We start from the raw sequence: 27160 nt of genomic DNA on the forward strand, positions 1-27160 counted from the left end.
CGAGAGACAAATACTGCAACCCCTCCCTATCACCTCCCAAAATAGAATCTATTATCAAGAAAATATAGGAATAATTATACATTTAGGCTTAACTCAAAATTTCAGCAATAAACATGGGCTTACATATTACTATGCATGATTGTCGTGTTCTGTCTCAGAACTCAGCAGAGTTGCATTCGCAAGCACACATGCAGTCAAAACATTTAGCAGTCCATTCGACAAGTTCTGAGACAATTGTGATGAATGTTCAAACATTATAATCTAGCTGAATGTTCATCACGTGTAACATTCCTTCCGTCCACACAAGCTTATCCATTCAGGTTTTTTCCCCGTTGCCATCCCTCAGACCTCACCAAGCCTGACTATGACATGATAAAGACTAGACTCACTAGAGACAGAACTGTAACGGATCCGCTCGCGTAATGAATGTTTTGTTAAGCTTTACAACATCACTATCTCAACCACTTGCATCGAAATAAGCAAACAAATGTGATATAAGTAATAATGAAATATAATTAAGGCAAAAAGAAATCGTATTAATAAATATGTACAGTTATATGAGAGTGTATAAAAATCATGCCGACTTATCTTTACAAACTCTCATGATGCCATGGTTGTAGGACCATGGACGTGCATCCACTGTTGAATTTACCCGACTTCACGTCCTTTCAGTCTTTCTCATCTCTCTTTCTCTCTCATTTAACGGACAACTACCAAGTGTCAACTGGTTTTCTGCGGCTTCTTTGTCGCTAATCTGATCCGACTGGTCATTAACTGTGATAGATGTTTCGCTACCCTTTCCACCTAGCACCTCGGCAAGTACTTTTAATCGTTGTCTTCTCACTTTCTCATCTTACAGAAGAACCAATAAGTAAAACCTCGCTGACTACGTTTGCTGCTAAAAATAGTAGAAAAGTGGTTTTCCACAAGAGCTCATTACGAATTTACGACCAGAAGTGTCAAAGAAGGGCTTATTAAAGTAAAACTTTTTTAGAAAAATTTGCTGTCCGTCAGTCGATTGCACCCTGATGCAGACAAGAAATCTGCAGCACCTTTCTCTAGTCTTATTTTGCTGTTTGGACTGTACACAGCCATAAGGTCAGTGCAAGTTGTCTCTTGGTTTTGTATAATAAATGTCCGCCAAGCACCTACTGCTGAATGACTGATGGACTTCCCCAGTACTTCTCACCTGTACATATTCCGATGCAACAGAGGTCATCTAAGAAGGTAAAGAAACATCGACTCGAAGCAATCCACCCCAAACCCTGTCCTGTTCTAAGCGACTTTTCCTTTCCTACTTCTCAAGTCCAAGTGACAATTAAGTGAACCACAGGTTGATACCAGTCTCAGTGATCCACTATGCGAGCCCGGGGCACCGCTTCATATCAGTGTTCCTAGACAATGTCCAGAGTCGACATCCAGTGTCGGTGGTTCTGATACTAATGCCAGATACAGAATTATCTCCCCGCCCGCTCGTTATAAAGACTGATGACAATGACTTGAACTTTATTTAGCAAAGATAAAATAATGATTAATCTCAAAGGAAAGGAAAGAGTTATCCAGTGAGGGCACATCCGGGGTTGTGGGCAGTCAGTTCCCTGTCAGCGTTTTGAACTGGCCGGTAGCGCCATTTTGTTCATGTTTAATAAATTACTGTTTCGTCAAACTACAACAGTCTAGTGTCAGTCGGCTGTAGGGACGCAGCACGATACATTGACCACGGGAATAATAATCAGCGATCGAACTACATGTTTTGACCATAAGTTCCTTCAGCTACAAGGTGCCGTGTGTTTGAAGTGTTTTCTACTTTGTTGCACCATTATTGGTGTTCGTGTAGACGCCTTTCATACTCGCCAGTATAGCTGTAGTACACTCGCTCGATCAAGTTACAGGGTGTCACCGTGCAGGTGGTCGGCTATCTATAGACGGTGACAGCCAACAGCTTTGCAATGACACTTCCATGGGGACGTCTGTATGGCTGTCATTGACCCAGAAAAAAACTGTTTGCACTCCCACTCACTGTCACGGACAATCCGTGTGGTCGTTGCTACTAGCAACCAAGCGCTTGCTGCGCGACTAAGTCTGGACGCCAGTGGCAGAACACGAGCAGACGGTTTCCGGTGCGAGAATGGAGATGTGTACGAACGCCTAGGGCCCCAGTGCAGCTCGTTCAGCGACTGGATGTAGCCACGCGGCCACGATGACAGACCCATGGTTCTCCTGCATTGGTACCGAGACACATACACGCATCTGAAAAACATTTGACAGGTGAGAGCTTATTTGTGACAGCAGGATCCCCACCGCCAACCAAGGAATTAATGTTATGCCTGTTACGTATGTTACGTACTACGCACGGCCACGCACAAATCGTAATTTTCATTAAAAAATGTCGACAAACGTCTGGTCTTCAAAAGATGCAAACACCAATCTTACAGAACAAGGACTGAATTTAGGATTGTTCAGTCTCTGTTAATAAGTTCTGTACGGCTTGCTCCCTGCTAAAATGTACAGGCAGCATGAAACGGCTGCTTATGTAACTCAGGTCATAACAAGAACTGATTGGATACATGACCTTTAACTATGAAATCATGCTCACACAAAAGTGAAAATGAAAGGTAAATATACACCAGTTACCAAAGTACAACGCAATTTTTTGTTTTTGTTTTTTGTGAAACGACGGTTTGAGATCGGTAGGTGTCGTTGACACATTGGGCATTTGTGTGTCACCTGCTTTGCTGTTAGATCGTGTTGCAGTAGCATGCCGTTTGCACGCACTTTGGTACAATTATCTCATTGTTGTCTTGTAGGATCGGAAGGTCTCTCTCTTGTTTTCTCTCTCTCTCTGAGAGCAAAACATCGTCAAGTAAACCCCTTTGCATCTTTGAGAACCTAGTGTGTGACCACATAAAAACCAGGTAATTTCATGTATGCACGACTCGTTAAAGCCCCTTTGTATACATGAAAGGTATTTATTACACGAAGTAATTTATTAGAGGGAGCTGGCAACCAGCAGCCGAAGCGAATCATTTGCGACCATAAATTTGTTGCCAAGAAAGTGGTGAGTGTTTATTGGGGGAGTTCTGCGAACGACAGGATGCAGTGCGCCTGTCCAAGAACAGTTTATGATCCTTGGATAGGAAGACTTTCTTAGGTCTGTATTTTACAGCTTGCCAGGCAACGGGTACTCAAATGAAGAACCTATTCCACATGTGGTTTTTTATTTTTCATTATGCAAAAATGCCCGATTTTCCGTTGACTTTTTTTATGGACTGAATAATTACTTACAAATCACAATACTGACATTGGTAACTATTGAAGGATTTTTGTTTGTAAATCCACTTAGTTTCAGAAAATTATAAATGAGGTTTGTCCGGAAAGTAATGAGAATGAAATCCCCGCGCTCCGTAGAGCTTGCATGGTGGTCAATAAAAATTGGATCTCAGAAAAACGGTTGGACCTGTTTTAGTTACATCATAGCATTCACAGTACCCAAACATTTATTTTTGCAAAACCTTGTGGATGTTCCTCGTCACAGAAACAGTGCCAGCTACTTTGTAGACTGTAAGAGAAGTTTTAGCTGCCAAAAATATTTCCTTCTACATCCACCCGACTGTGTTCCGTGTGAGATCTTTTTTTCACAAGAAACACATCTGAAAGACTGGCATTTCAGCACAGTAAACTACATCCATAGAACCGCAGCCGAGACTGAATATCCTAACAGTTGACAAGTTTAGTCACTGCTTGCAACTACGACATAGGCAGTGGGAGTGTTATGTACATTCATATAGATGATATTTTGAAGGCGATAACATTAAATTGTAATTTTTTTAAATAAGTAAATAATACTAAAAAAAATTCTCGCCATTTTTCTGATAACCTCCTACATATTTACACACACACAACATGGAAACTAATCGTACACACACACACACACACACACACACAACACACACACACACACACACGCACACACGCACACACGCGCACGAAACTAAGCGTGTGTATACACACACAGACATAAGCATAGCGACAAAAGAAAGACATGCCCGACATGACAGTCTGACGATACACGTTGTCCAGACTGACGTCCTTTGCATTGTATTCCATGTCTTCGAAACTTTTCATATCGTATTTTTTGAGAGTAAACAGAGCGAACTTGCTAATGCCTTTTTTACGGGATGTGGGGGATGATTTTTAAAGCTGAAGAGGAGGAATGTGTTTATTATTGCTGTCATTTGCACGCCTGTAACAAGCCGGCATTTCCAAGACATGGTGTGATTATACTAGTGATTGTAGGCCATTAAAACTTGTAACTTATCTCTTTGGCATAAATTGATAGCTTGTAAAGATCACCAAGAAAGAAACATAATCGTTAAACAAATCTGTCCAAGGCAACTGTTTCATTCAAGCATAACATCTGTGGCATGTGTGTTCCATTAAGTGTCGCAGCCTTGGTAAGTCGTTCAGTCAACTCAGGACATTGATGTGCCTGTAGGGACATGTAGAGTTCGGAAATATATTGATTAGAAACAATAGACGCTCATACAGGAAGAGGTCTTGGTCTGCGAACATCAACATAAAATCTTTGTAGATAATTACAAGAAATGAAATTCTACTGCAGTATGTTTAAACATTTTAGCTGCGAACAGGAATCTCTCCTGGTCTAAAAGTGCTTCTTCGCTACATCTCGGCTTTCCATCCCATCATCAACTTATTCACGCCTTTACTCGCAGAAAAAAAGAAACGATCATGAAGCTATTATTTTTTTGTCTAGGTGTCGATGCATAGTTCTTGAACATCAAAAGAGAAAGATTTACATCTACCGAGTCCTTAAAACTTTTGTTTTACTCCTAGCAATACACTCAGCAGACGAGGCTGTGATCTCACCTTGCCCTTGGTCCAGGCCTGGGTGCACTGCCCCAAACGACATGAGTTTCTACTACTACCGCGCCCCCGGGCAGTAGAGAAGGTCGAGAACTATGGCTTCCGTAAAGTCAGTCCCTCTGAGCTGACGGGCATCATAGAACGAGTGAGTCGCCCTACATACAACAGCCAACGGAACATCGAAACACAGGTAGGTTTTGTACTAAGACACGACGGAGTTCTCAACTGTAAGTAGTTGTTGGAGAGAACATAGGTACGAGTTGTTTGACGCGGGAAAGACGAGAGGAAAAAAAAGGTGAACGCTGTACTGTTCACGTAGCGTTCATGCGCATCACATAAGTGAAGGAAGGAGGAGACAAAGTTCAAAGACGTCGCGCACATTGTGTTTCTGTGACAGGGTCAAGGTAACTATAGCCTCCTCTACAGATCCCGAGCAAGACGACCTCCTACATCTTGCCGCGGCAGCGAGCTGGATCCGCTCCTCCAGCACATTCTGACCGACGGCTGTCAGACAGAGAACTGCAGCGAGTCGTCCGTCGTCTGACAAGAACGACTGTCAGCTACGAAGCGTCCAGGTCAGTGGCGTCCAGGCAGGACATGTCCTCATCAGCTGTGTACAGACAGGATATGCCCTCCTCACAAACCTTTCTCATTGTCTGGTTGTAAAGTGTTTAGGCTCAGACATACTGAACTAAACTCAAAGCTGAATACACATATTATTGACTTGACCTAGTTTACGGTCAGTCGTCATGAGTGACTGCAGACGTTTTAATTATTACATTTTATTATTGCATTTTAGACAGCAAAGTTTTTACAGCGTCAATATTGTAGGAAGTCAGTGGTGCATGTTACTGATATTTTGACTGGATTTTGATTACCAAAACTCGCTTTGATTGTTGGATATTCTGCCAGATACGACTTTATACCTCCCGATGACTCGGCAGTTCCACTGGAGAAGCTCATCCGGCCCAAATCGGTCCCCGGTGACGAGCGCATCAAAGCCTTCCAGCAGCTGTCCCGCCCGACCACAGCGTCCAGGGCCAAGACACTGGGTGACTGCGTGCTGTGTGCCGACCGCCAGGAGCTGCAGCGGAAAAACACGCTGGTCCCCTTTGAGTACGAGTACGATGACGACAGACTGGTTCCCCCCGAAGAGCTGGAGGAGATCGTGGAGAGGGTCAGCGCCCCGACCTTCGCGCATAAGGCGCAGCGGTGTCCCCGCACGCCCGCGCACGTGGACGAGGTGCTGCTGCGTAGGAACGTGCCGCTGGTCAGCGGGCTGCCGCGCACCGCCACCGTCAGGGACATCGTGCGCAGACTGCACCCGGCACGCGGCCGACACGTGACACCGCCATCCACACACATCTCCATCTTGCCCTAGCTGAAGATGCCCACTTCGCCACTGGTGCCGACAACACACACACCCTCTTTCACTCACATACTACGAGACTGGACGATATGAACACATAACTCTAGAGTGATGGCGTGGAATCGTGTTTCTCTTCCACCTCCTCTGAAGTGGTACAGCAAATGAAGTTTCTTGTGTTTGGTCACTCAGCGCCAGAGAAAGGAAGTACTGTTATCTGCATTGTACAATGAGGCTGATTTATAAGTAAAGCATCTGTGATAATCCTGGAAAAGTTATTATACTTACTGGTCAGTGTGAAGCTTTGATACTTTCCACATACTGAAACATACACGTGCTTTCCATTGACTGAAATGTGTTTGATTCTTTCCACTGACTGAAATATTTATGTTTTCCAGTGACTGACACATGTATGATGCTTTCCGGTCACTGACACGTGACATCTTCCCAGTGACTGACACGTATGATCTTTTCCAACCATGGAGATTTCCAGACTATTATGCCTTTGAGAAGTTGTAATATTTTCCCCAAAGTTTTATTAGTTAACATCCGGATTTATTAGTCAACATCAGGATTAAAAAGATGGTAGAGTGTTGAACCAATTCCAAAGCATTTTCGTCTTTGTCGTTTTGAGAGGTGTACGTGTATGAATGACATTGTTTCGATAGTAAAGTAGGGACCACGTTCTGTTGTCAGGTTAGTCCAAACCCTTCAATTAATGGTAAATATACTGCAGGACCTTCAGAATATCCCAGACATTGTTAAAGTGAGATCATACACTACAAGTATATCAGTCATGGTTTGACTTTACATTACAAGCTTATCAGTAATTGTGTTTCAAACAAGCAAGCAAGCACTCATATTTGCACACTGCATGTATTTTCTTTGAACTTCTAAGAATAACTACCCGACATGTGTCATCTTTGTTTTGATGCAAAGTTTTGTCTTGGCTGTTCACCTATTATACTGTATAGTATCTGTATCAACACAAACTGTGTGTTACACCCGAAAGCAGCGGGGACATTTTACTTCCCTCATACTTTCTTTTTAATGCATGCGTGGCGATGTCTGTTACATTCTGGTGATCTGTCCAGACAGGCAAAGAGAGTGTCGCTGAAAACAGGCCTGGTCACGTGTACACAGTCGGCATATCTCGCTCAGGACGTAATGTCTGCCCGCAACGCTGCCTCTACTTGTTGATTCAGCATCAACAATATATGTATGTCCTAATCTGGACCTACTAACAAAACTTCTCCAAATCTTGTAGTTTCCAGCTTCGTTATGCCAAGTCACATCACCCTTTTACTTCTGCCTTATCTAGAACCCCCCCCCCCCCCAAAAAAAAAAAAAAGTGCGGGCCCCTAGGGGGTAGTAGGATGAATTTCCTTTTTCGCAAAGGAAAGTATGCAGGGACCTTATTGGAACTTACTGATTGGTCGAATTTTTTTTAAACTGTTAAAGGGAAATAATCCATACTAAAACAAATCTTGAATGCATCAGTAGTTGTTTCCCTTTTGTATTCAGCGCGATTTGTTGTACGACACTATCCTAGTTGAGAACCGCTCCACACCACAGTGATGTTTAATCTCGTATTCACATAGAATTGTTGCTGATGGTCGTCGCCTGCTACGCTTCAATAAAGGTTGTCGTCTGCTCAAGTTGAAGATGTCATATAAAGCATTTTGTGGCATAATAAACACCTTTCATGAACATTATAAAAGATATCAATTTAGATGGCCGACAAGAAAGCTCAAACAGGGTCTCTATAATTTTTCTTTGGGAAAAGAACATTTGCAGATGGACCACTGGCAGCCAATGGAAAGCATACGGAAGCCAATGGACTTTACCTGCCCTGGCATAAACAGTTAACAGTACCCCACTGACCTCAAAACAGGGCCGCCGAGAGCCAGCCCGGGCCCCGGGACAGACGAACTCTCCGGGCCCCTTGTACTTGTAATCGTAAATTATTTTCCCAGTATATAATGTATGTTTACAATTCGAATCACAATATCTACACTTCATTCAGTAACGAAATATAGACTGCAAACAGTAGGACAAGTGCACTAGGATCTACATCACTACTTGAACATAAAGTTGTTTACATGCGAGTGGTTAGTAAATGAGGACAAATGATGTTAAAGGATCAGACTTGTAGCACCCCGCTGGCCGGGTGACAGCCACGTGACAGAGGGAAGGTGTGAGGGGGTCCACTAGCGACAGGATGCAGGTGCGCGGATGTGGATGGATACGCCTAATCAACCATCCAAACAAAGTTATGCAGAGGGCAACCCAGAATCACGAGGTCAGAAGAGTTGGAGGACTTACGGATACATGTATCACCATCTTCAGTGTACCCTGCGCAGCAAACATTCTTCCTGCGATAGGCGAGCTCCGTGACCACCTTGTACGTTGACCTCAGCTCTGTTCTGTAAGCAGCAAATGTTGTTTAACTCGAGATACATGCATACGAAAAAATAGAAAGACGAGACAAAAATGGCGTATCATACGACTACTTCTAAGATGTTAATCTTTTCCTATTCCTTTGGCTAAGGAGCATACACATATTTTTAGTTACAGAAGTCTTACAAAACAAGTGCGAGCATGACAACTGTGAAATTATAGGTCACGAACCACATTCGCATACACAAACGCATACACTCACATTCACACTTACCACCAGACCTTCCTATATGCACCAGGTCCTCACTCAGACCAGGCCCTCCCTTTTCGTATACTTGAAGGAAACGAGGTACCCCTAAGCTTCTAATGCCAAAGCGAAGAAAGTGATGAATCAAATTTTTTTCTCAAAGTTTTGCACCAGGCCCTCCCTTTGCACCAGACCCTCCTCTCTGCACCAGACCCTCCCATCGAAGTGGAACTTTTTTTTAGTCTTCTAATGCCAAAGCGAAGAAACTGATGAATCAAATTTTTTTGTTTTGCACCAGGCCCTCCCTGTGCACCAGACCCTCCTATCGACCTGGAACTTTTGATAAAAAAAAGTTTTGCACTAGGCCCTCCCCCGGGTTTGTTTGCTTTTGTTTTGTTTTTTGTTTTTTTTGAAAATGGTTAGGGTTAGAGTGTTCTGCAATTCACATTAATTCACGCAACTGGCTGCGTTCTTCATCGACGTGCGAGTCGAGTGATCCCACCGTCTAAAGTTGTTGCATTTCTTTTCATCTGCTTTGCAACGATATTTGAAAGGTTTCAACAAAATGCGAAATGAATGAAAAAAATTGTAAAGCTAGGGAACAGCCACGCGAGAATGTGTCTCTCTTTACATTTTCGCCGATGCCACCCCCGAGGCGAGAGTCCGGGGCGTTACTGAGAGCCTGACTCGGCAAAAGCTTTCCCTCCGGTTTGATAGACTTTTTCAGACTCGACGCGGAGGCCAGCTACCCCTCACTAAACCGTTCACTCGGTAGTAGTGACAGGCGGTGTGTAGAAAGGGCACCGATGTAATTACTGGGAATTCCTCGTTGATAAGAAGAATTTCAAGCCCCCAATCCCTATCACGAAGGACGTTGAAGGGGTTCGCACTGTTTTCAAAGCATGGTCACATCCACCTTGATTCCTTCTAAAGGCAGCCAGACCTGTTATTGCTCAATCTCTTGTGGCTAAACGCCACTTCTCCCTCTAGAAGTTAGCACCGATGCGTGAAGAATCGGTGAACTATTTAACAGGCTAGAGACTCGCCCGTTATCGGAATTAATCAGACAAATCGCTCCACCACCTAAGAACGGCCATGCGCCAGCACCCACCGAATCAAGAAAAAGATATCAATCTGTCAATGCTTACAGTGTGCGGACTGGGTGTGTTTTACCGTGTTGAATCAAATTAAGCCGCAGGCTCCACTCCTGGTGGTGACCTTCCGTCAATTCCTTTAAGTTTCAGCTTTGCAACCATACTTCCCCTGGAACCCGAAAAGTTTGGTTTCAGAGTCGATGAAGCGACACTTGCACAACGCTAGTTGGCATCGTTTATGGTCAGAACAATGACAGTATTTAATCGTCTTCGAACCTCTGACTAGTTCTTGACTAATGAAAATATGCTTGGCAAATGCTTTCGCAGTTGTTCGTCTTGCGAAGACGACCCTGCGAAGAGCCGCGCACGCTCAGGCTTCGCGCAGTGACCGTCGCGAGACGGACCGCACGACCATGCCTCAGATGCAACTACGAGCTTTTTAAGCACAACGACTTTAATATACGCTATTGGAGCTGAAATTACCACGGCTGCTGGCACCAGACGTGCCCTCCAATAGATCCTCGTTAAAGGGTTTAAAGTGTACTCATTCCAATTGCGGAGCCTCAAAAGAGTTCCGTATTGTTATTTTTCGTCACTACCTCCCCTAGCCGGGAGTGGGTAAGTTGCGCGCCTGCTGCCTTCCTTGGATGTGGTATCCGTTTCTCATGCTCCCTCTCCGGAATCACACCCTGATTCCCCGTTACCCGTTGTCAACATGGTAGGTCTATCACGTACCATCGACAGTTGATAAGGCAGACATTTGAAAGATGCCTCGCCCGCTCGAGGCCATGCGATCGGCACAAAGTTATCCAGAGTCATTAAAAGGGACGGGGCCGAGACCCCGACTGATTTTGAACTAATAAAAGCGCTCTTTCCCGGCTTTGACGGGTCGGAGTTGGTTTGCATGTATTAGCTCTAGAATTGCCACAGTTATCCAAGTAGAAATGGATCATCTAAGGAACCTCGACTGATTTCATGAGCCTTTCGCGGTTTCACCGTACGAGGCATGGCTTAATTTTTGAGAACAAGCATATGACTACTGGTAGGATCAACCAGAATGCTGTTGGGTGTACACGTAACCGACTCCCACGAAGCAGTCGCCGCTGGAGCGCGGGTCCTGCATTCGCGGGTGCTTTTCGCTCTTGCAACCGAATCATCGGTTCAAATTTTCAACGTGCGGAGCGTTTACCCGATCGACACGGGCGCGCTCTTTCACTCGAGACACAGTCAAGCGTTATTCGATACGCCGACGCGGCTGGCCGAAAGGAGCACTACGACGAACCCCTCTCTCTGCTCAACCAGCCCACGCCTGAGCCGTGGGAAACGCGACAGCGAAAGCCGCGCGAATCGCCAGCGAGCCAACCCGTACCACACCTTCTTCGGTCCGCTTCGAAACCGGCTCGCAGCAGGACGGGACGCAGACAACGATCACTTTCGACCGAGGGCGTCGCACGCCGAGCGAGCGCTCATTTGCCAACACAAAATCAAAAACTGGGTGAGCACTACATGGCTAATAGTAACCTTTCTCTATCGCCATGTTCACTTTCTCGCGCCTTTCGGCACACCTGCTCCCCATATATATAGCGCCGACTTTTCCCTTCCCTGCCTTGTGCCACGCCTCCCCTTGCACCAGGCCCTCCGCACCAGACCCTCCGCACCAGACCCTCCGCACCAGACCCTCCTGTTCGGTAAACTTGAAGGAAACGAGGTTCCCCTAAGCTTCCAGTACCAAAATGAAGTTACTAATGACTAGAAGTGTGTTTTCAATGTGTTGCACCAGACCATCCGCTTTGCACCAGACCCTCCGCTCGAACGAACATTTTACAAGTTTGGCACCAGGCCCTCCGCACCAGACCCTCCTCACCGGACCCTCCCCTCGAACGTACATTTTCCAAGTTTTGCACCAGGCCCTCCGCACCTGACCCTCCTCTCGAACGTACATTTTCCAATTTTTGCACCAGGCCCTCCGCACCAGACCCTCCGCACCTGACCCTCCTCTCGAACGTACATTTTACAAGTTTGGCACCATGCCCTCCGCACCAGACCCTCCGCCAGACACAGTCAATTGTTATTCGATGCGCCGACGCGGCTGGCCGAAAGGAGCCACGACGAACCCCTCTCTGCTCAACCAGCGCGCGCCTGAGCCGTGAGAAACGCGGCAGCGAAAGCCGCGAATCACCACCAAGCCAACCCGTACCAGACCTTCTTCGGTCCGCTTCGAAACCGGCTCGCCAGATGACGGAACGCAGACAACGATCGCTTTCGACCGAGGGCTTCGCACTCACTCACTCACTCACTCACTCATTTGCAGATGAAAAATACAAAACTGGGTGAGCATTTCATATATAGAAACCTTTATAGCCACGGTCCCTTTCGCGCACCTTTTAGGACGCCTGCTTCCCATGTATATAGCGCCGACCTTAACCATACCTGCCTTGTGCCACGCCTCCCATTGCATCAGGCCCTCCGGGCACCTGACCCTCCCTAGGCACCAGGCCCTCCGGGTACCTGACCCTCCTTAGGCATCAACCCTCCAGGCACCAGACCCTCCGGGCACCTGACCCTCGCTAGGCACCAGGCCCTCCGGGCACCTGACCCTCCCTAAGCACCAGACCCTCCGGGCACCTGACCCTCCCTAGGCACCAGGCCCTCCGGGCACCTGACCCTAACTCTACCGGCACCAGACCCTCCTATTGAACTGAAACTTCCAAGATGATGGGTGAATTCTCATTTGGTACGGTTATCGGGCTGGGTATTGTTGTGATCGGTTTTTGTCGGTGTACAGAGACACAACGTTGTTCGGAATGCGATCAACCGGCGAAAGGAGAAAGCGTTGCTGCTATGGACAACATTTGCTCAATTTTTCCCCTATTACTTTCCTTTTTTTTTTTAAACCAGGCCCTCACGCACCAGACCCTCCTCTGCACCAGACCCTCCTGTATGCACCAGACCCTCCCATAGCACCAGGCCCTCCATTTTAGTATACTTGAAGGAATCGAGGTACCCCTAAATTTCTAATACCAAAGCGAAGTTAATGACGAGTAAAGTTTTTTCAAAGTCTTTGACCAGACCCTCCTATCTGCACTAGACCCTCCCATCGAACTGGAATATTTTCAAAAGTTTTGCACCAGGCCCTGCCCCTGTGTTTTTTTGAAGAAAAAAAAAAGAAAAAAGCGAAGTAGTAAAAGAGAGAAAAGTGGTGTGCTGCTTTACCGGTGCACCCGGTAGCTGCATCACCACCTTTCCCCCTTTGTACTGAGGAGGGGGACTCGAGCCCATCGTCGGAGATGCGTCTGTCTGCGAATGCGGACAAATCTCCTGGTCCAAGGCTCAGTCTCAATAGATCGCAGTGAGGTGGCTGCTCTACTAAGTACGACACCCCGACCGAGAACTAGGTCGTCTACGAATGATTTGGCATCTCCACGTCGCATGGGGTGAAAATCGTCCTGGTCCCCGCCGCGCACTGCTCGGCGCGAGCGGCTGATGACCCCTTCCTGTGGCTTCACCACCGCCACGGCTGTGACACCGCGGCGTGTATCGCAGCGGCACTGAAAGTATCGTTACATATTCGGGCGGGATTCTGACTTAGAGGCGTTCAGTCATAATCCCTCAGATGGTAGCCTCGCACCATTGACTTATCAGCCAAGCACGTAAACCTTTCGGGACGCCTGCTCCCCATGTATATAGCGCCAACCCTAACCATCCCTGCCTTGTGCCACGCCCCCCTCCAAATTTCTAACCGGGCGCGAGCCGTTCAGGCCCTCCCTAGGCACCAGACCCTCCCGAATCCCTTCAGCCGTTGCCGGTGTACAGCGCTGCCGAGAGACCGTTGTGAGTCTTTTTCCGATTTTTGCCCATCGTTTGAGAAAAGACACTAGGCCTACAGCAAGCGATGCTCGTTAACAACGATTCCATTTGAATTCCGTATGGGGAAATTATTATCCATTTTATTTCTATTGATGTTTTGGTCAAAACAAGACTTGCATGACCATGAGAAATTAGAGAGAGGATAAAATATGTTACTTTTGTTTCAATTTTTTTTCTACACTTGTATTGCTTTATTTTGCTTCAGTGCTGAAAGAAAGTGCACATCAAGATAGTGAACATGGTGGCTTAGAAGATTTATTTTCCAATGATCAGCGAAACCAAACCCATTTGACTGGACTAAACAGAGATGGAAAAATGCAAGACTGGGATAGCAGACTTCTCGATCATTTCAAAACTGACACCATTGCTCTATTGATGACAGACAGGTGTATGTTGAAGATGACGTGTTTAATGAAGATGAGGCTGAACCTTACACAGTACTTGTCTCATACATTTCATACATCGCAAGTCTGTCACATGCCACACACCATAATTCTTACACAGGAACGCGTTATGTTACAGGTCCCACACGTCACATGTCACATGCGTTATGTTACAGGTCCCACACGTCACATGTCACATGCGTTATGGTACAGGACCCACACGTCACAAGTCGCACGCGTTATGTTACAGGTCCCACACGTCACATGTCACATGCGTTATGTTACAGGTCCCACACGTCACACGTCACATGTCACATGCGTTATGTTACAGGTCCCACACGTCACACGTCGCACGCGTTATGTTACAGGACCCACACGTCACAAGTCGCACGCGTTATGTTACAGGTCCCACACGTCACGCAGGCCACACGTCATCATACTCACACGTGTTGTTCTTTTGCTCACCTGCATCTCCTACATCGCGGAGGAAAATGCCAACACCACGTGTTAGTGCAGACTTCGTGCGCGTGCTGAGTCACAACAGTTTTGTACATCAGGTACCTGTGAGAGTTTAGAAAAACAGTTACACACAAATACTTAGACACAGCTCACGTGCCTGTGTGCGCCAGGTATTCGGTGGGAGTTTAAAGAAGCCGTTACACAGAAACAACAGACTGGGACATCTAATCTAAAAAATGTTATTTCCCACGAAGGCACATTTCACAAAATACCATTTGCTTTATTATATTACAGTTTGACTATCATGCACTCGACTAAACCTTTAGGCTAGGGCAACGGCCGTGAGATATGTATGTGTAAACCTTGACATAAACTGTGTATTAAAATATCAAGAAAAATATTTCAGAAGCGAGTAGAATGAAAGGAGGCAAGAAATCTGATTTTTTTTTTTAAATATCAAATTTATCACGAAATTTGACAAGAGCTTTCATTAGGCCACGTGCGTTTGAAATGCTGACAATAAAACACATCTGGATACTCACGACTCCTGTACAGTGCACTCAGTACCAGTCACATTGCCTGAGGTCACACCTTGCACCACGTGGACAATAAGAAAACAAACCAGAAATCCCAATGGAGCAGGACACTTCAGCTTCGTGTTCATTTTCTGACCCTGCAATAATGCTGTACTTTATTTCGTCTTCCTGTAAACAGTAATATTCCTGGGATGATAGATTATCCCTATATTATCTACCTTGATGGGTGTTAGTTCCTTTGTGCACTATTCTACAGTAGCTGCATGGAAGAAAAGAGACTGCTCATGTAAATGACACTGAAGACGATGTTACACTAGATTTTACTTCCAAGAAGTACAGTATTCCATGGAGAGCCAACTGTCAGCCTGTTATTTTAGACTGTAAGCAGGGCCGCCGAGAGCCACCCGGGCCCCGGACAGACCTCTCCGGGCCCTTGTACTTGTAATCGTAAATTATTTTCCCAGTATATAATGTATGTTTACAATTCGAATCTCAATATCTACACTCAAACTCAACTTCTGCATGTGTAATGCTTGGGTGTTCTGTCCTTAGACCTTTCTTTAAAAGAAAAGAAAAGGAGAAGAAGAAAAAAAAATCCACTGACCAAGGCCGGGCCCCCTTGACAGCCGCGGGCCCGGGTACACCAGACCCCCTGTCCCCCCCTCTCGTCAGGCCTGCCTCAAAGTTAAGCGTACAGAACACTGAAGAATTGACATACATATAACAGATAGGGAATAATACCGTACTGACTTCGGATGTGTGCTTTTGTTAAAATTATTACTTAAGTAACCGCTTATGTGGAAAAAACTTTTTTTCTGGTTGGGGGATGGGGTGAGGTTGACCACACCCTATAAGTTCATGCTTTTCGTGGAACCCCATCTCTTCTTTTCTGAATTAATCAATTACTTAATGAATTCAGGTTTTACACTTTCTTTAGTTACCCCGTGCACAAGCAAGTTTCTTGATAAGCCCAATGGCTATTTCGCACACTTAAGTGCTGACTGGGTAGTATCACAGAACACATTGTGATGTTCTAGTGAATAAATATGGGACGAAACTGTTGGCTCCTTCAGAAATTATTGTACTATGAATTACTTCCCTTAAGAAGCTAAAACGTGTGCGCGCGCTAGTCGAGCCAAGCTCTCATTCTCTGCAATAGCGAAGAGCAATCTTATTTTACATTTGAACTTGTCTTCAATTACTGATGAATGTGTGATGTGGTACTCCTGTCCTTCTAGAGGAATAGCCTGTTAATAATTTAACAATGTACGATAGCCAGCAAAAAGCCATACTTGCATCCAGGCCCGTTCTTAGCCCCCGCGGGGCCCGAGGCAAAGGGCATGTGCGGGGCCCTCACGCCACGATCACACGGTTTTAGTTGGGATCTAAAGTCACTTTTTTCCTCAGGGTTATCTCGTCTTTTATCATTGACAGCACGCTGCATACACATTACAACATAAGCCTACGATTAATTTATTTGTAACGTTCGTCAATAGGTTACATTAGCCTAGTTACCATATCAATCAAAAGCGCGGGGCCCCTTGAAGCGCGGGGCCCTAGGCAGATGCCTCGTCCGCCTGCCCCTAAGCACGGCCCTGCTTGCATCACCCTTGCTTTAACAGTGCCACTAGATACTGTTGTTGCATTAGAATGACAACAGCAATGCTAAGGGCGTCAATACATTAAAAAAATGATTAAGACATGGCTTTGTGAAATGACTCTACATCACAAAGCATCAGTCTGTCATTCTGAAACAATTAGGAAAAAAGAATTAAATTTCTGTTTTGATACCTTTAGGACCACACTTATGTATATTTCTGATCATACAGATTTTTGCCGAATAAAAGTAATACTTGACTAAGACAATAATACTGGTTTGTGTAAAAAAATTGTGTCACATAAAAGTATTTTCTAAATCTTCTTAGTTAAAAGTTTTACCCTGCGATTAGCAATTATTATTCCTAATCCTAAAGCCTAACATTAATGTTGATTCTGGACACAAAGTAAGCCCATGAAATCGGAAATACCAGAAAAGTCAAGATGCTCCTTAATATCGGTACAGTCTTAGTTAACAATGTCATTTTCAAATGTAATCTTCGAAAGCTTTGGTTTATAAAAGGGTTGTGCTTGCAGCTGTGGCTTTCTGAGATCGCGCAAATGTACTTTAACTCAGGCTGTTGTAGTAATACTTAGAAATAGTAAAGCGCTTTAAAGATGGCGTTAAAGATCTTTCAAGATGCTTCTTATTGATCGTTAACCCTGTCGTACATTACTGTTCATGTTTACATGTTGTAGCCTCAGAGACGGCGCTATAGGGAGATGCGGGGCCTTCGGAAGCCGGTACAACACAAGCACTCGTTAGCGCGGGGCTCCTGCTCCCCTCCTCATCCCCTTAGAGCAGGCTCTGGTAGCCTGAAAATAAAGCTACTGTTTTTCGATGGATATTTTAAAAAGGATATTGTTTATAATTTTTATGCAAGCTGTTATTATGCCACAATATGCTGTATGCGACGACAAACTTTATGGAAGAGTAGCAGTCGCTCATCAGTAGTAGGAAGGAATTCTATCTGGATACGAGAGAAAGTCACTGAGCCAGATGATTAATCACAAAGCTCCAATATGGTTCCTTTGGAATTTTCCTTTGGGAAAAGGAAATTTGTGGAAGGGCGGGAGGCTCAGGGTTGTTCGGCTGGGGGTGTTTCGTACTCGGCACGTCAAAGAAAAAGGAGAAATAAAGAAAAGGGAAAAACAGGGTGTGGCTGATGACCGTATCTTCATTATTTCTGTCGCCAGAACAACAGTCACCGAATTTTTAGTTATCGTGCATTAAAACAACGGAACTTTCTGCCCTTTCATATCCGCCACCTACCCACCATTGAACCCTTTAAATTACACTGAATTAAACCTCTTCCTTGAGCATTACTCCTAATAACAGTCCACACAGTGCTAGTCCATCTTCAAACTCCTCCCTTCTTTTTCGCTTATTGGCTACTTTCTTACTCGTCTTCCTCTGCAGAATCACGATACCCTCAGTTCTTGTTACAGGGAAATTTACACTACATGTATACTGACAAATCCTGATATCCAACACATTTAGCACAAATTATCTCAATTTACGTATCAGGTCATCCAGGCGACCCTACAAACTACTCCTCCATCAAAACTCATCAAATAACACACTCACAAGCCGGAAACCTAGTAAAATACTTGCTTCTCCACATTAACCACTCTGGATTTCGACATATTTGCTCTTGCGTTAACATACATGGGGGGAAATGGCTAAGAAACATTAATTACAATCAGTTTTTTGTTGGACTTTGAGAAAGTCTTCAACATTATAGACCAGTATCTGCTCATCTGAAGATGAGTCATTTATCTTTCCAATCTCTTTTGCTAGAAGCCAATTACGTATCAGTACAAAACTTCTTTGCTGGCCACCGTTATGGTGTACAGCCACCTGGCGCTGGTATATACAGTTGACAATACTTAGCTTGATCAAACTCTTTCTTCTTCCTGAAAGACGAATTTGTAATGCGGGTGTTATTTTGTTTGATATCAAGCGGCTTCCTAGTTACGCCCGGCTCATCTATAGCATTGAAGAATATTAGCAACTCTTCGACTGTTTTGCAAACAGATATCGCTAATTTCATTAATGCACGCTACTTCACAAACCGTGTTTGAGTCTCTCTGACGTCAGTCTATGCAACATAACGGCATCTCATATTTTACATACTGGGTGAACAGGATATGGTCACAGAGACCACGCAGATGCAAATAGGGTACTAGTAACAAAGGGTAGATCAGCAATAAAAAAGGTGGTGGAGATAAGGGGTCGAGACTGTGCAGGCCCTGACTAGGAAGGCGAGGAGCAAGGTGTCAACGACAGTAGCCAAAGGGTGGGGTGAGTATTGAACACGTTTCTTATTTTCGCAGCTAGCGGAGTTCAGACTTTTTTTCCCCATTATTTTTCCTAGAGATTGTTTTATTATTTATCTTCTCTACACTTTGATAATCATTAAAATAGTTTCAAAGAGGACTAATTCAGTCATTTACGCAGTGTCCGTCTGTCAAAGTTCAGCGGTTTCTTTTACCTCACCCCTCCTCTCTCCCTCTCTCTCTCTCATCAGCCATCGTTATAATGTTCTCTAGAATCTTAAATACAATCTCATATTCTGAATAATCACTATTTCTTGCATACTCTTACATCTGGAATAGTTTATTAACACTCTGAGTTGTAAATCGCCAAGAAACCCCGTGGAACCATCGATGGGTTATAAAAACGTGGCGGACTATAATATAAATACATACTATAAATATATTCCATATCAATATAGATATAAATATTTATGTTTAATATAAATGTGCAAATAAATGTGCATTTTAAATCAAAATGTTTTTCTACATTTTACCTTAACATCTAAGTCGTTTTTGACAGAAAACTACACAAATTGATCACCTAGTTAATTAATAGCAAATCTCTGACACGTCCCACTGCCTTCTGTTATGCTGAGCTGCCATGACAGGCTTTGTATACAGGTTTCTGTCTTGTGTTGGTCTGTTGGTGTGTCCTTTTGTTTGCTGACGTGGTCTAGTCTGTCCGTCTGTGTGTGATATGAGTTCTGTGTATCATTACCTATGTATTTGCTTTTCTATTCGTAACTAGCACTGATCCCTTTGATCATTATTATTAGTAGTAGTAGCAGCAGTAGTAGTACTAGTAGTAGCACTACTACTACTAGTAGTAGTAGTAGTAGTAGTAGTAGTAGTAGTAGTAGTAGTAGTAGTAGTAGCGTAATTGGTCATTTTATTAGTCTCTGATAACTTTGAGTGGCACAGGCCGTGTAGCTACATCAATTTCCATATTTGCCCATAAAACAAGTGAAGGATGGTATAACATTTTATGATTTCAATGAATGCAATGTCATTCTTACATCATGAAGACGCAGCTACAGAAGTGTATGAGAGGCGCTAGTACAGCCTCATGTTTCAGACGTGGATGTGATCCTATAAAGGGTGTGGCGCCCAAGTCGCCCACATTTATTTCCATTTTTAACTCCCCGATATCGCATTGAAGGCTCGCCATCTCCCGACGTTATCTCAGCAACCCAAGCACCCGGTTCATCCGTTACCCGTACTGCAGGGGCCATGTGAGCCACTTGAAAGTCGGAGACAGTTGCCACGGCTGGCAAATATTACGATCATAAACAAACACACATTACGAACGGATGGAAACACTCTATAGAAGGCTTTCCTGTTTGAATTCAGCAAGAGAGGCTTTGAAAATCTTGTCGCCCAAAACAATTCCGTGACCTGACCTGTTGTCAGCCATGCATCTCTCTATTTGCTTGCTTGCCTACTTGCTTGCCTGCTTGCTTGCTTGCATGCATGAGTGGTTATAACTGTCGGCCTTTTACTCAAAGCGTATTATTTCGGACTTGTCAGCCACATAAAACGATGTGGTGAAGAAGATGAAGAAGAAGTAGTAGAAGAAATGTAACTTTGTCAGGACTTGCAGGTTGGTAACACAAAGTAGCAAAGCGGTTTCCATGATCTCACGATGTAACAAACGGTTTGCACCTCTTCCTCCTCGATGGGTGGTTGAGTTTGAGGTGTAACTGTGTGAGTGTATGAGGTTTGTGAGGTGTATCTATGAGTGTGTGAGATGTAACTATGTGAGGGAGTGAGGTGATTCCGCGTTTTGTTGTAGTTTATTGCATGTCCTTTGTTTGCTTTAATATAAATACACAGGTTACACATTTAACTGGGATAGTTGGTTTCTGTACTGCCCAGCCTGAGTTAATCGCGGGCAACCATTGAATACCTTCCAATCTAAGGACTCTCGCTTTCACACCGTCTTCTGGTAAACAGAGATTGCGGCGACAAATACATCTCGAGAGATGTAACAGTTAGCCTTATACAAAGGCTGAGGCCCTATAACCGCTTAAAATGAATAGAGAAAAAAACCACACTAGTAATTAAAATAAAGAGTGAAGACATCCCTGACAAATTTTGCAGTTTCTGACAAAAAGTTTTCATTACATAAAAATAGTCATGTTCACTCAAGGTGTCACGAGACAACTCAGAATGGTTACATTTAATGAATTTGACTGAGTTGTGTGTAAAGTAAGCTCAGTATGGGATCTTGTAGTGAGTTTGTGAGCGCCTGTGTTATCAGGATAAAGAACTGTTCCACAACATTCAATAATGTTTATTTTCTTGTATCCTAGAGAAATTACAAGGGGACGTGCAGCTACCTACATACAATGGACAGTGAGGCAGATTATTCATATGATGTCCTTAACCATGGAAAGTATAGAAAAAGGTAGGCCCTGAAGTCATCAAAATTCTGCAAATGCTTATTTGCATAGTGAAAAAGGAATGTAATACGCCTTTAATGTTGCTTGTGTCAAGCCCAAGTTCCATCTCACCACTCCCAGTCGTGACCGGAAGAGTCAAACAACCTTTTCTTAGTTTCAACAAGACTGTGCGCAGATGGACACAAAGAATTCCAGTCATTAAAGACTGGTGTTGGTACGTATGGTATCTGAAGCACCAGCGGGAGCCATGAATAACAGACCAGGATGATGGATAAATAATCATGACACATTACAGAAAACCAAGTGGTGACTGTGTCTGAGGTGGTTCAGATCGTGGCTTGTCGGGTGTCAAAATGATTTTGTATTCTTAATGAATAGACGGGTTCAGTTTGCTCCGCCAGTTATTTTATCCCAAAGCACACGATGAAGCTGCTACATGTAGCAAGTGATAGTCTTGGTCATCATGGACGTGTAGCTTCCTCATGATCTAGCCCCTCTTGCTGATGTTTATAATTTGATTCAAATGCAGTTAGTGCTGGCTGCTGTTAGTGCTGTTAGTTAAATCTATGGCTTTGACCTTTGTTGTTAGGTACTGATAATGAGCATGACTGTACACACAATGTCCTTTGCTTGCCACCATTTTGTTTTCGTGTCGTTACAGCTTTAATGTCAGGGGCCTGAGACACGTGTACGATGTCAGTGACACCCAGACTGACTATGACATCTTGCAGTTTGAGTCGGTGAGCCCTACACCACGAGGATGTGTCTTCCTCTCCTCGTCTCTCTCTCTCTGTGCGTCTGTCCTTGTGTCTGAATGCTTGTCTGCCTTATGTCAGCGCATTCAGTTTCTCTACCTTCACTTTAGATATAGACAGTTGTACAAAACTTCCGAAAAACTGTAATACGCAAATACAAATGCCAGCAGCACAAAATATAGCAATATAACAGTATCTGAACCAAAATACCAATGTATAAAATACAAGTGCAATCAGTCACTAGATACAGCGGATAAAACATATCGTATCCAAAGTTTTTTAATTACCCATTATTTTCAGAACAAAGAAATCCGCGTGACATCTCTGTATTATCACAGTCTGTCAAAGGATGTAAACAGGACACGTGTTGTCTCGTATGTGGTTCTATTACCCACACTTTTTATGTGATTTCCACGTTAGAATGCGCCATAGTTATGATAATAACAATATTCCTGTGCATAATATTAATCATAAGAAGACTCATAAGAAAGTCCTACACATAACTTGAGCATAATTATAACTAGGGGGCCATTGAATATGCAGATTGATTGATCGATTTGCTGACTTTCTAATCAGTTAATTGCTTAGTTGCTTTATGAGAGGAAGGTGGAGTGAGTCACTGGACAGCTGTCACCATAGAAGGGTGGCCAGTCACTATAAATAGCCACCCGTGGTATGCTTCTATCTCCGTGATATTACGATGTCTGACGTGAGAAAGAATTAGGTTCGACCCGCAGTTGCAATCGCACTAACAACAAACAAGACGATCACGTGGTCGACGACGTGAGTTCTCGCGCCTGTGCGTGCACCCAGGCGATGACGTGTGACGTGACGTGACGGGTGTTTTCCGGGGTTAGCCCCTTGTGATTCACTAACGACGGATGCCGAGGAAAACCTACCCACCCTCTTAAGCAAACTGTCAACACTAGGTTCTCAAACTTTGGGTGCGCTTAGCTAAAACAGTAGTTGGCGGGTAGGCTAGTCCAACCGGTTGAACACAGACGTGGGAGAAAAGAGTGTTTGACTGTCTGTCTGTCTCAATACACTTTCTTTCACTTTATTCATGTTCCTTTTTTAAAAAAAAATTCTTCAGTTATTTTCATTCTGTGTTCGGGTCGTACCATTAGTAAATGCAAAGCAAGGATTAACAAGGTTTTCGATTACTCAGTCTCAATTCAATTTCCAGTTGTTTGTCATTTATTACTAAGAAGCTATTATTAAGAATTGAACAAGCCAGTGGTTTTTAAAATTCCCACATATAAAAAGTACATTTAAAAATCAAGATGTCGTTCTAGATCTTTCGACGATTCCCGTGTGATTGCTATCAATTGCTTATACCGTGTTAACTCAGTATTTTTGCTATCCCCAGTTCCTATATGTGTCCTGAGGGGTGACTATATTCTTACCACGAGGTTCTGCCAGTCACGCGCAGACCGTCTTTTAATTTACTTTTATGGTCTACAATTAAGATGTATTACTTCAAATAAGCTTTAACTGCCTGTAGGGATGGCCACAGCTGCTCAAACCTAGTGGGTAAAGAGTTTGCTGTTGAATGCGAATGTTAAGGGTTCGGATTTTGTTTACGGATACTTTTTTTATTATTTTTTGAATAAGCGTTTTGATATTACTTTTTATTGTTATGGATACCTGTGTGTGTGTATGCGCGCGCATGCGTGCGTAAGTTTATATTTAAACTTGTTAACTCGACAAAGTGCGTAATATAGGGTTAGGGTTTAAAGTTTTATTTTGTTATTGTTTCAGCAACTTCCCCACTAACATGATAATCACCCTTATTTATTTGCTTAATGTTTATGATTTTTCTTACATATATTCCTATCTCTCTCGTCCCGTTCTCTTCAACATCATCATTGTCGTGATCGTCAACCTTCGTCACTTCTATAACAGTTTTCTTTTACAGTCTTCTCATCTTCTCTCTCTCTGTCTCCAAGCTCCCTATGCCGTGTAACTGCCACTTCCTGTACACCTGGTTCTCCTCATCACTGATGTCTTTGTTCGCGCGTCTTCCTCGTACGTGCAACCAATCAAGTTCACAGATTTTTTTTCTTTTTGCATCTTCCTAAGATGCACTCGCTTAGGCAAGCATGCTCATGCGGCAGCCACAAAGAAGTGCAAACATACTTTTCCGCTGAGCCACTGCACGCATCTATACAAACACTGCTTTTGTGAGAGGCAGCTAGTGCAGGGATGGGATGACACCCTGTGCCACTGGCCTGTACCCGCTCGCGTCCCACACAGGTTGGGATGAGTTAACCCTGTCCGATTGCCCTATAACCCAAATCTGTTTACCCCCATCAGGCTTTTTTCACTACAAATCATCAGAGTTACAGAAATTGCGAGTGGGATAATTTAACCCGACTAGAAAATACTTGTGGTAGTTTGACAAAGTTGGGATGAGTTGACCCTGTCCGACTTGCCTGACAGGCTCTAGGACCCGTGGTCCTGTCAGGCCTGAGACAAGATGAGATGACGATTGTCTCAAGGAAGCAGGCAGACAAGAGAGTTTGAAGAGCCTCAGGAGTTCATTACTAACAAGTCACTTTCGTGAAATCACGAACTGTAAAAATAAATTAATTTATTGGGAAGTTTACTAGAGCGAAAGATGAAACTTGTATTGGGTGAAAATGTGGGATTATTGCTCTTTAAACCTTTAATCTGCCGACATATTTATTGTCCACGTGCGGTCAACGGGGAAAGTTCTGTTCGCTTACCCCAGTGAGGGGAGGATTCGGCAACTCTTTACAATAAGAGCTCAGCAAAGGAATTTCGGGCCGGCCGCTGTTGTGTCCAGTCTATGTAGGTACCATATAGAGTAGACATTAAACTCTTGGCTGTTCGTCTGTCTGTGTGTCAGTCCAACGTGCTGTGTGGCATCCACAAGAGGTTGAATGTTGAGTGGAGCAGAGCACAACAGCAGCACACCCATCTGGTGATGATTTAAAAGGAACATTTAGTCACCTGTGGGGCTGTAGCCACACGTTATTTGCACGGCCTCTTGGGTGTGGATGCTAAACACATACTTCACGCGGGCCTTGCAGGAATTTGGCGGCAACCTTCGCGTGACACGAAAAAGTTCTTGATGTTATTTTAAGAATGTGATGCATAAGCTGTCCCACTACTGCATCTCTTGGAAAAGAACAAATTAGTCTAGCTGTTAGACGGGTGAAATGTTTCAGTTTATGGTCAGACTGGTCAGAATAAATCCTAACATCTGAACCAGCCTGACTGTATTAGTCATGGCTTACTTAAGCTTTGTACGGCTAATCTAGACGTTTTGAATAAACCTATATTTCCCAAAATCAGGGAATGATAAAGCTTGACTTTTTGTTCTAAGATCTCACCTTCCAAACGAAAATAAAAGAAAGAGGCCTCCAAAACACAGCACTACTTTTGTATCAAACACCTCATTATGTTAGACGGCGATGAGAACAAAGGCAAATTACTAGTTACAATGCGCGAGCATTGTACAAAACATGTGACCTGACTTTTGACCTTTTTTATATCTGTCTCGTCGGTTGCTGTCGGAGTTTCGGTAGGACTCGAGTGACGTGTGACGTGTGAAGTGTGCATTGGAGCTATGACGTCACAGGTTAAGACGTGTACACAGGTCACGCGGTGCTCAGCCTCCTCCTCCCTCGTCTTGCGCCGCTCATCTTTTGATGCTGACCTGCTTCCCTAGGAGGGACGCTGCACTTCGTCACTGTTTGTTGACAACACGCTGCAGTCAGTGCTGCAGTCGCCGGGTGCACTAACATTAACATGGCAAGCTGATGCTGCGGACTAACAGCCGGGTATTTACCAAGGGCAAACAGTCCTGGGATTCGTGCTCAGTGCAGGGTACACGTTAGGTAGAGATGTACTTCATGTACATTGTGGCTTTTGTGTATCCATCCAATATATAAGTAGGAATTGATAGATGGATGGATGGATTATTTTATTGAGTATGCACTGGACAACACTTAGTGAGGAAGTCAAAGTCTTTGGTTTTCTTATTAATCGTTGATGTGAGGTAAGCATGTGAAAGACAATGAGATAAATAGTCAGGTTAGCCCAGGCTAGAGGTGTTTTTATTGACAGTAATTAGAGTGGCTTTGGGTACTCTCAGCCTTCACTTTGCACAGTCTTGCAATTTCTGCTTTGACGCTCGTGTGACTTTGCAAAGTCTTCTAGTTCAGGTCGAGCATAGAAGGCTACAGCAGTCGTACCTACTGTACCGGTATGAGCTCGAGGAAACACAATCATACACACACATACACACATTTAAGCGCGATGATAACTCGGAGAAAGAAGCATAATTTTCATAATTTTGTTTTATCTGGAAGAGGAATAAAATATCATCTGCAAGTAAAATTTTCAAAGCAATTGTGACAATTGAAAAGCGAGTCTGCGCAGGCAACCCCGACATACCCAACATGTTCATATCTGACGACCCACATGAAGATGAATTGATATTTGCTGATGGGCGGAACGCTGGTGTAGGTGAACATGAATGTGATGACTGGAATGGGGGAGAGCGCCATCCCTAACTGTGAGTATTCACAGTTCTCATTGGCAGCTGCACTGCAGCGGGGGAGGACCCCACGTAAGTACCCCAACATGTGGACATTGAGGAGTGGTCCCACCCCCCTCTGTGCCTTGTGTAAACATGGACAAGAAGAGAGTGTACGACAGTGCTTACTGAACCTTGGTAAACTTCAGTCCAAGATTGTTCCACCTGGCAACACGTTGCTACTATCCTCCTTACTTACCACAGACATCAGGAGTTTCACGGCTGTGACTACAGGACTTGTCGTGTGTCTGTGGAAGTTTCTCGACTTTTCAAGCTGTTTACTTG

The 27160-nt window shown here is 44.1% G+C and overlaps 2 protein-coding genes across 2 annotated transcripts in view; both read left to right on the plus strand.

The window, feature by feature from the left end:
- The first annotated feature begins 1974 nt into the window (after positions 1-1974).
- Positions 1975-6852, plus strand: LOC112560726. Its single transcript, XM_025232753.1, has 4 exons — positions 1975-2183; positions 4855-5074; positions 5299-5459; positions 5797-6852. Exons 1-4 carry the CDS (start codon positions 1975-1977, stop codon positions 6263-6265), a joined length of 1059 nt encoding a protein of 352 aa, XP_025088538.1. The 3' UTR covers positions 6266-6852.
- Positions 6853-21479: 14627 nt separating this feature from the next.
- LOC112572606 (chitin synthase chs-2-like) overlaps positions 21480-27160 on the plus strand; it is a 30494-nt gene continuing 24813 nt past the window's right edge. Inside the window, 2 exon segments of the mRNA XM_025252359.1 lie at positions 21480-21558; positions 22215-22293. Of these exon segments, the coding sequence (XP_025108144.1) occupies positions 21500-21558; positions 22215-22293 (138 nt within the window). The 5' untranslated portion in view covers positions 21480-21499.

This window comes from Pomacea canaliculata, linkage group LG1, assembly GCF_003073045.1.
Source record: "Pomacea canaliculata isolate SZHN2017 linkage group LG1, ASM307304v1, whole genome shotgun sequence".
Classification (NCBI taxonomy): Eukaryota; Metazoa; Mollusca; class Gastropoda; order Architaenioglossa; family Ampullariidae; genus Pomacea; species Pomacea canaliculata.

What these genes read in the sequence shown, in the direction of transcription:
- LOC112560726 (XM_025232753.1), top strand. Translation starts at nt 1,975, where the DNA reads ATGGCTGTCATTGACCCAGAAAAAAACTGTTTGCACTCCCACTCACTG. An exon ending in AGCTCGTTCAGCGACTGGAT is followed by an intron (nt 2,184 to 4,854) that starts GTAGCCACGCGG and finishes TTTTACTCCTAG; the next exon opens with CAATACACTCAGCAGACGAG. An exon ending in GTCAGCTACGAAGCGTCCAG is followed by an intron (nt 5,460 to 5,796) that starts GTCAGTGGCGTC and finishes ATATTCTGCCAG; the next exon opens with ATACGACTTTATACCTCCCG.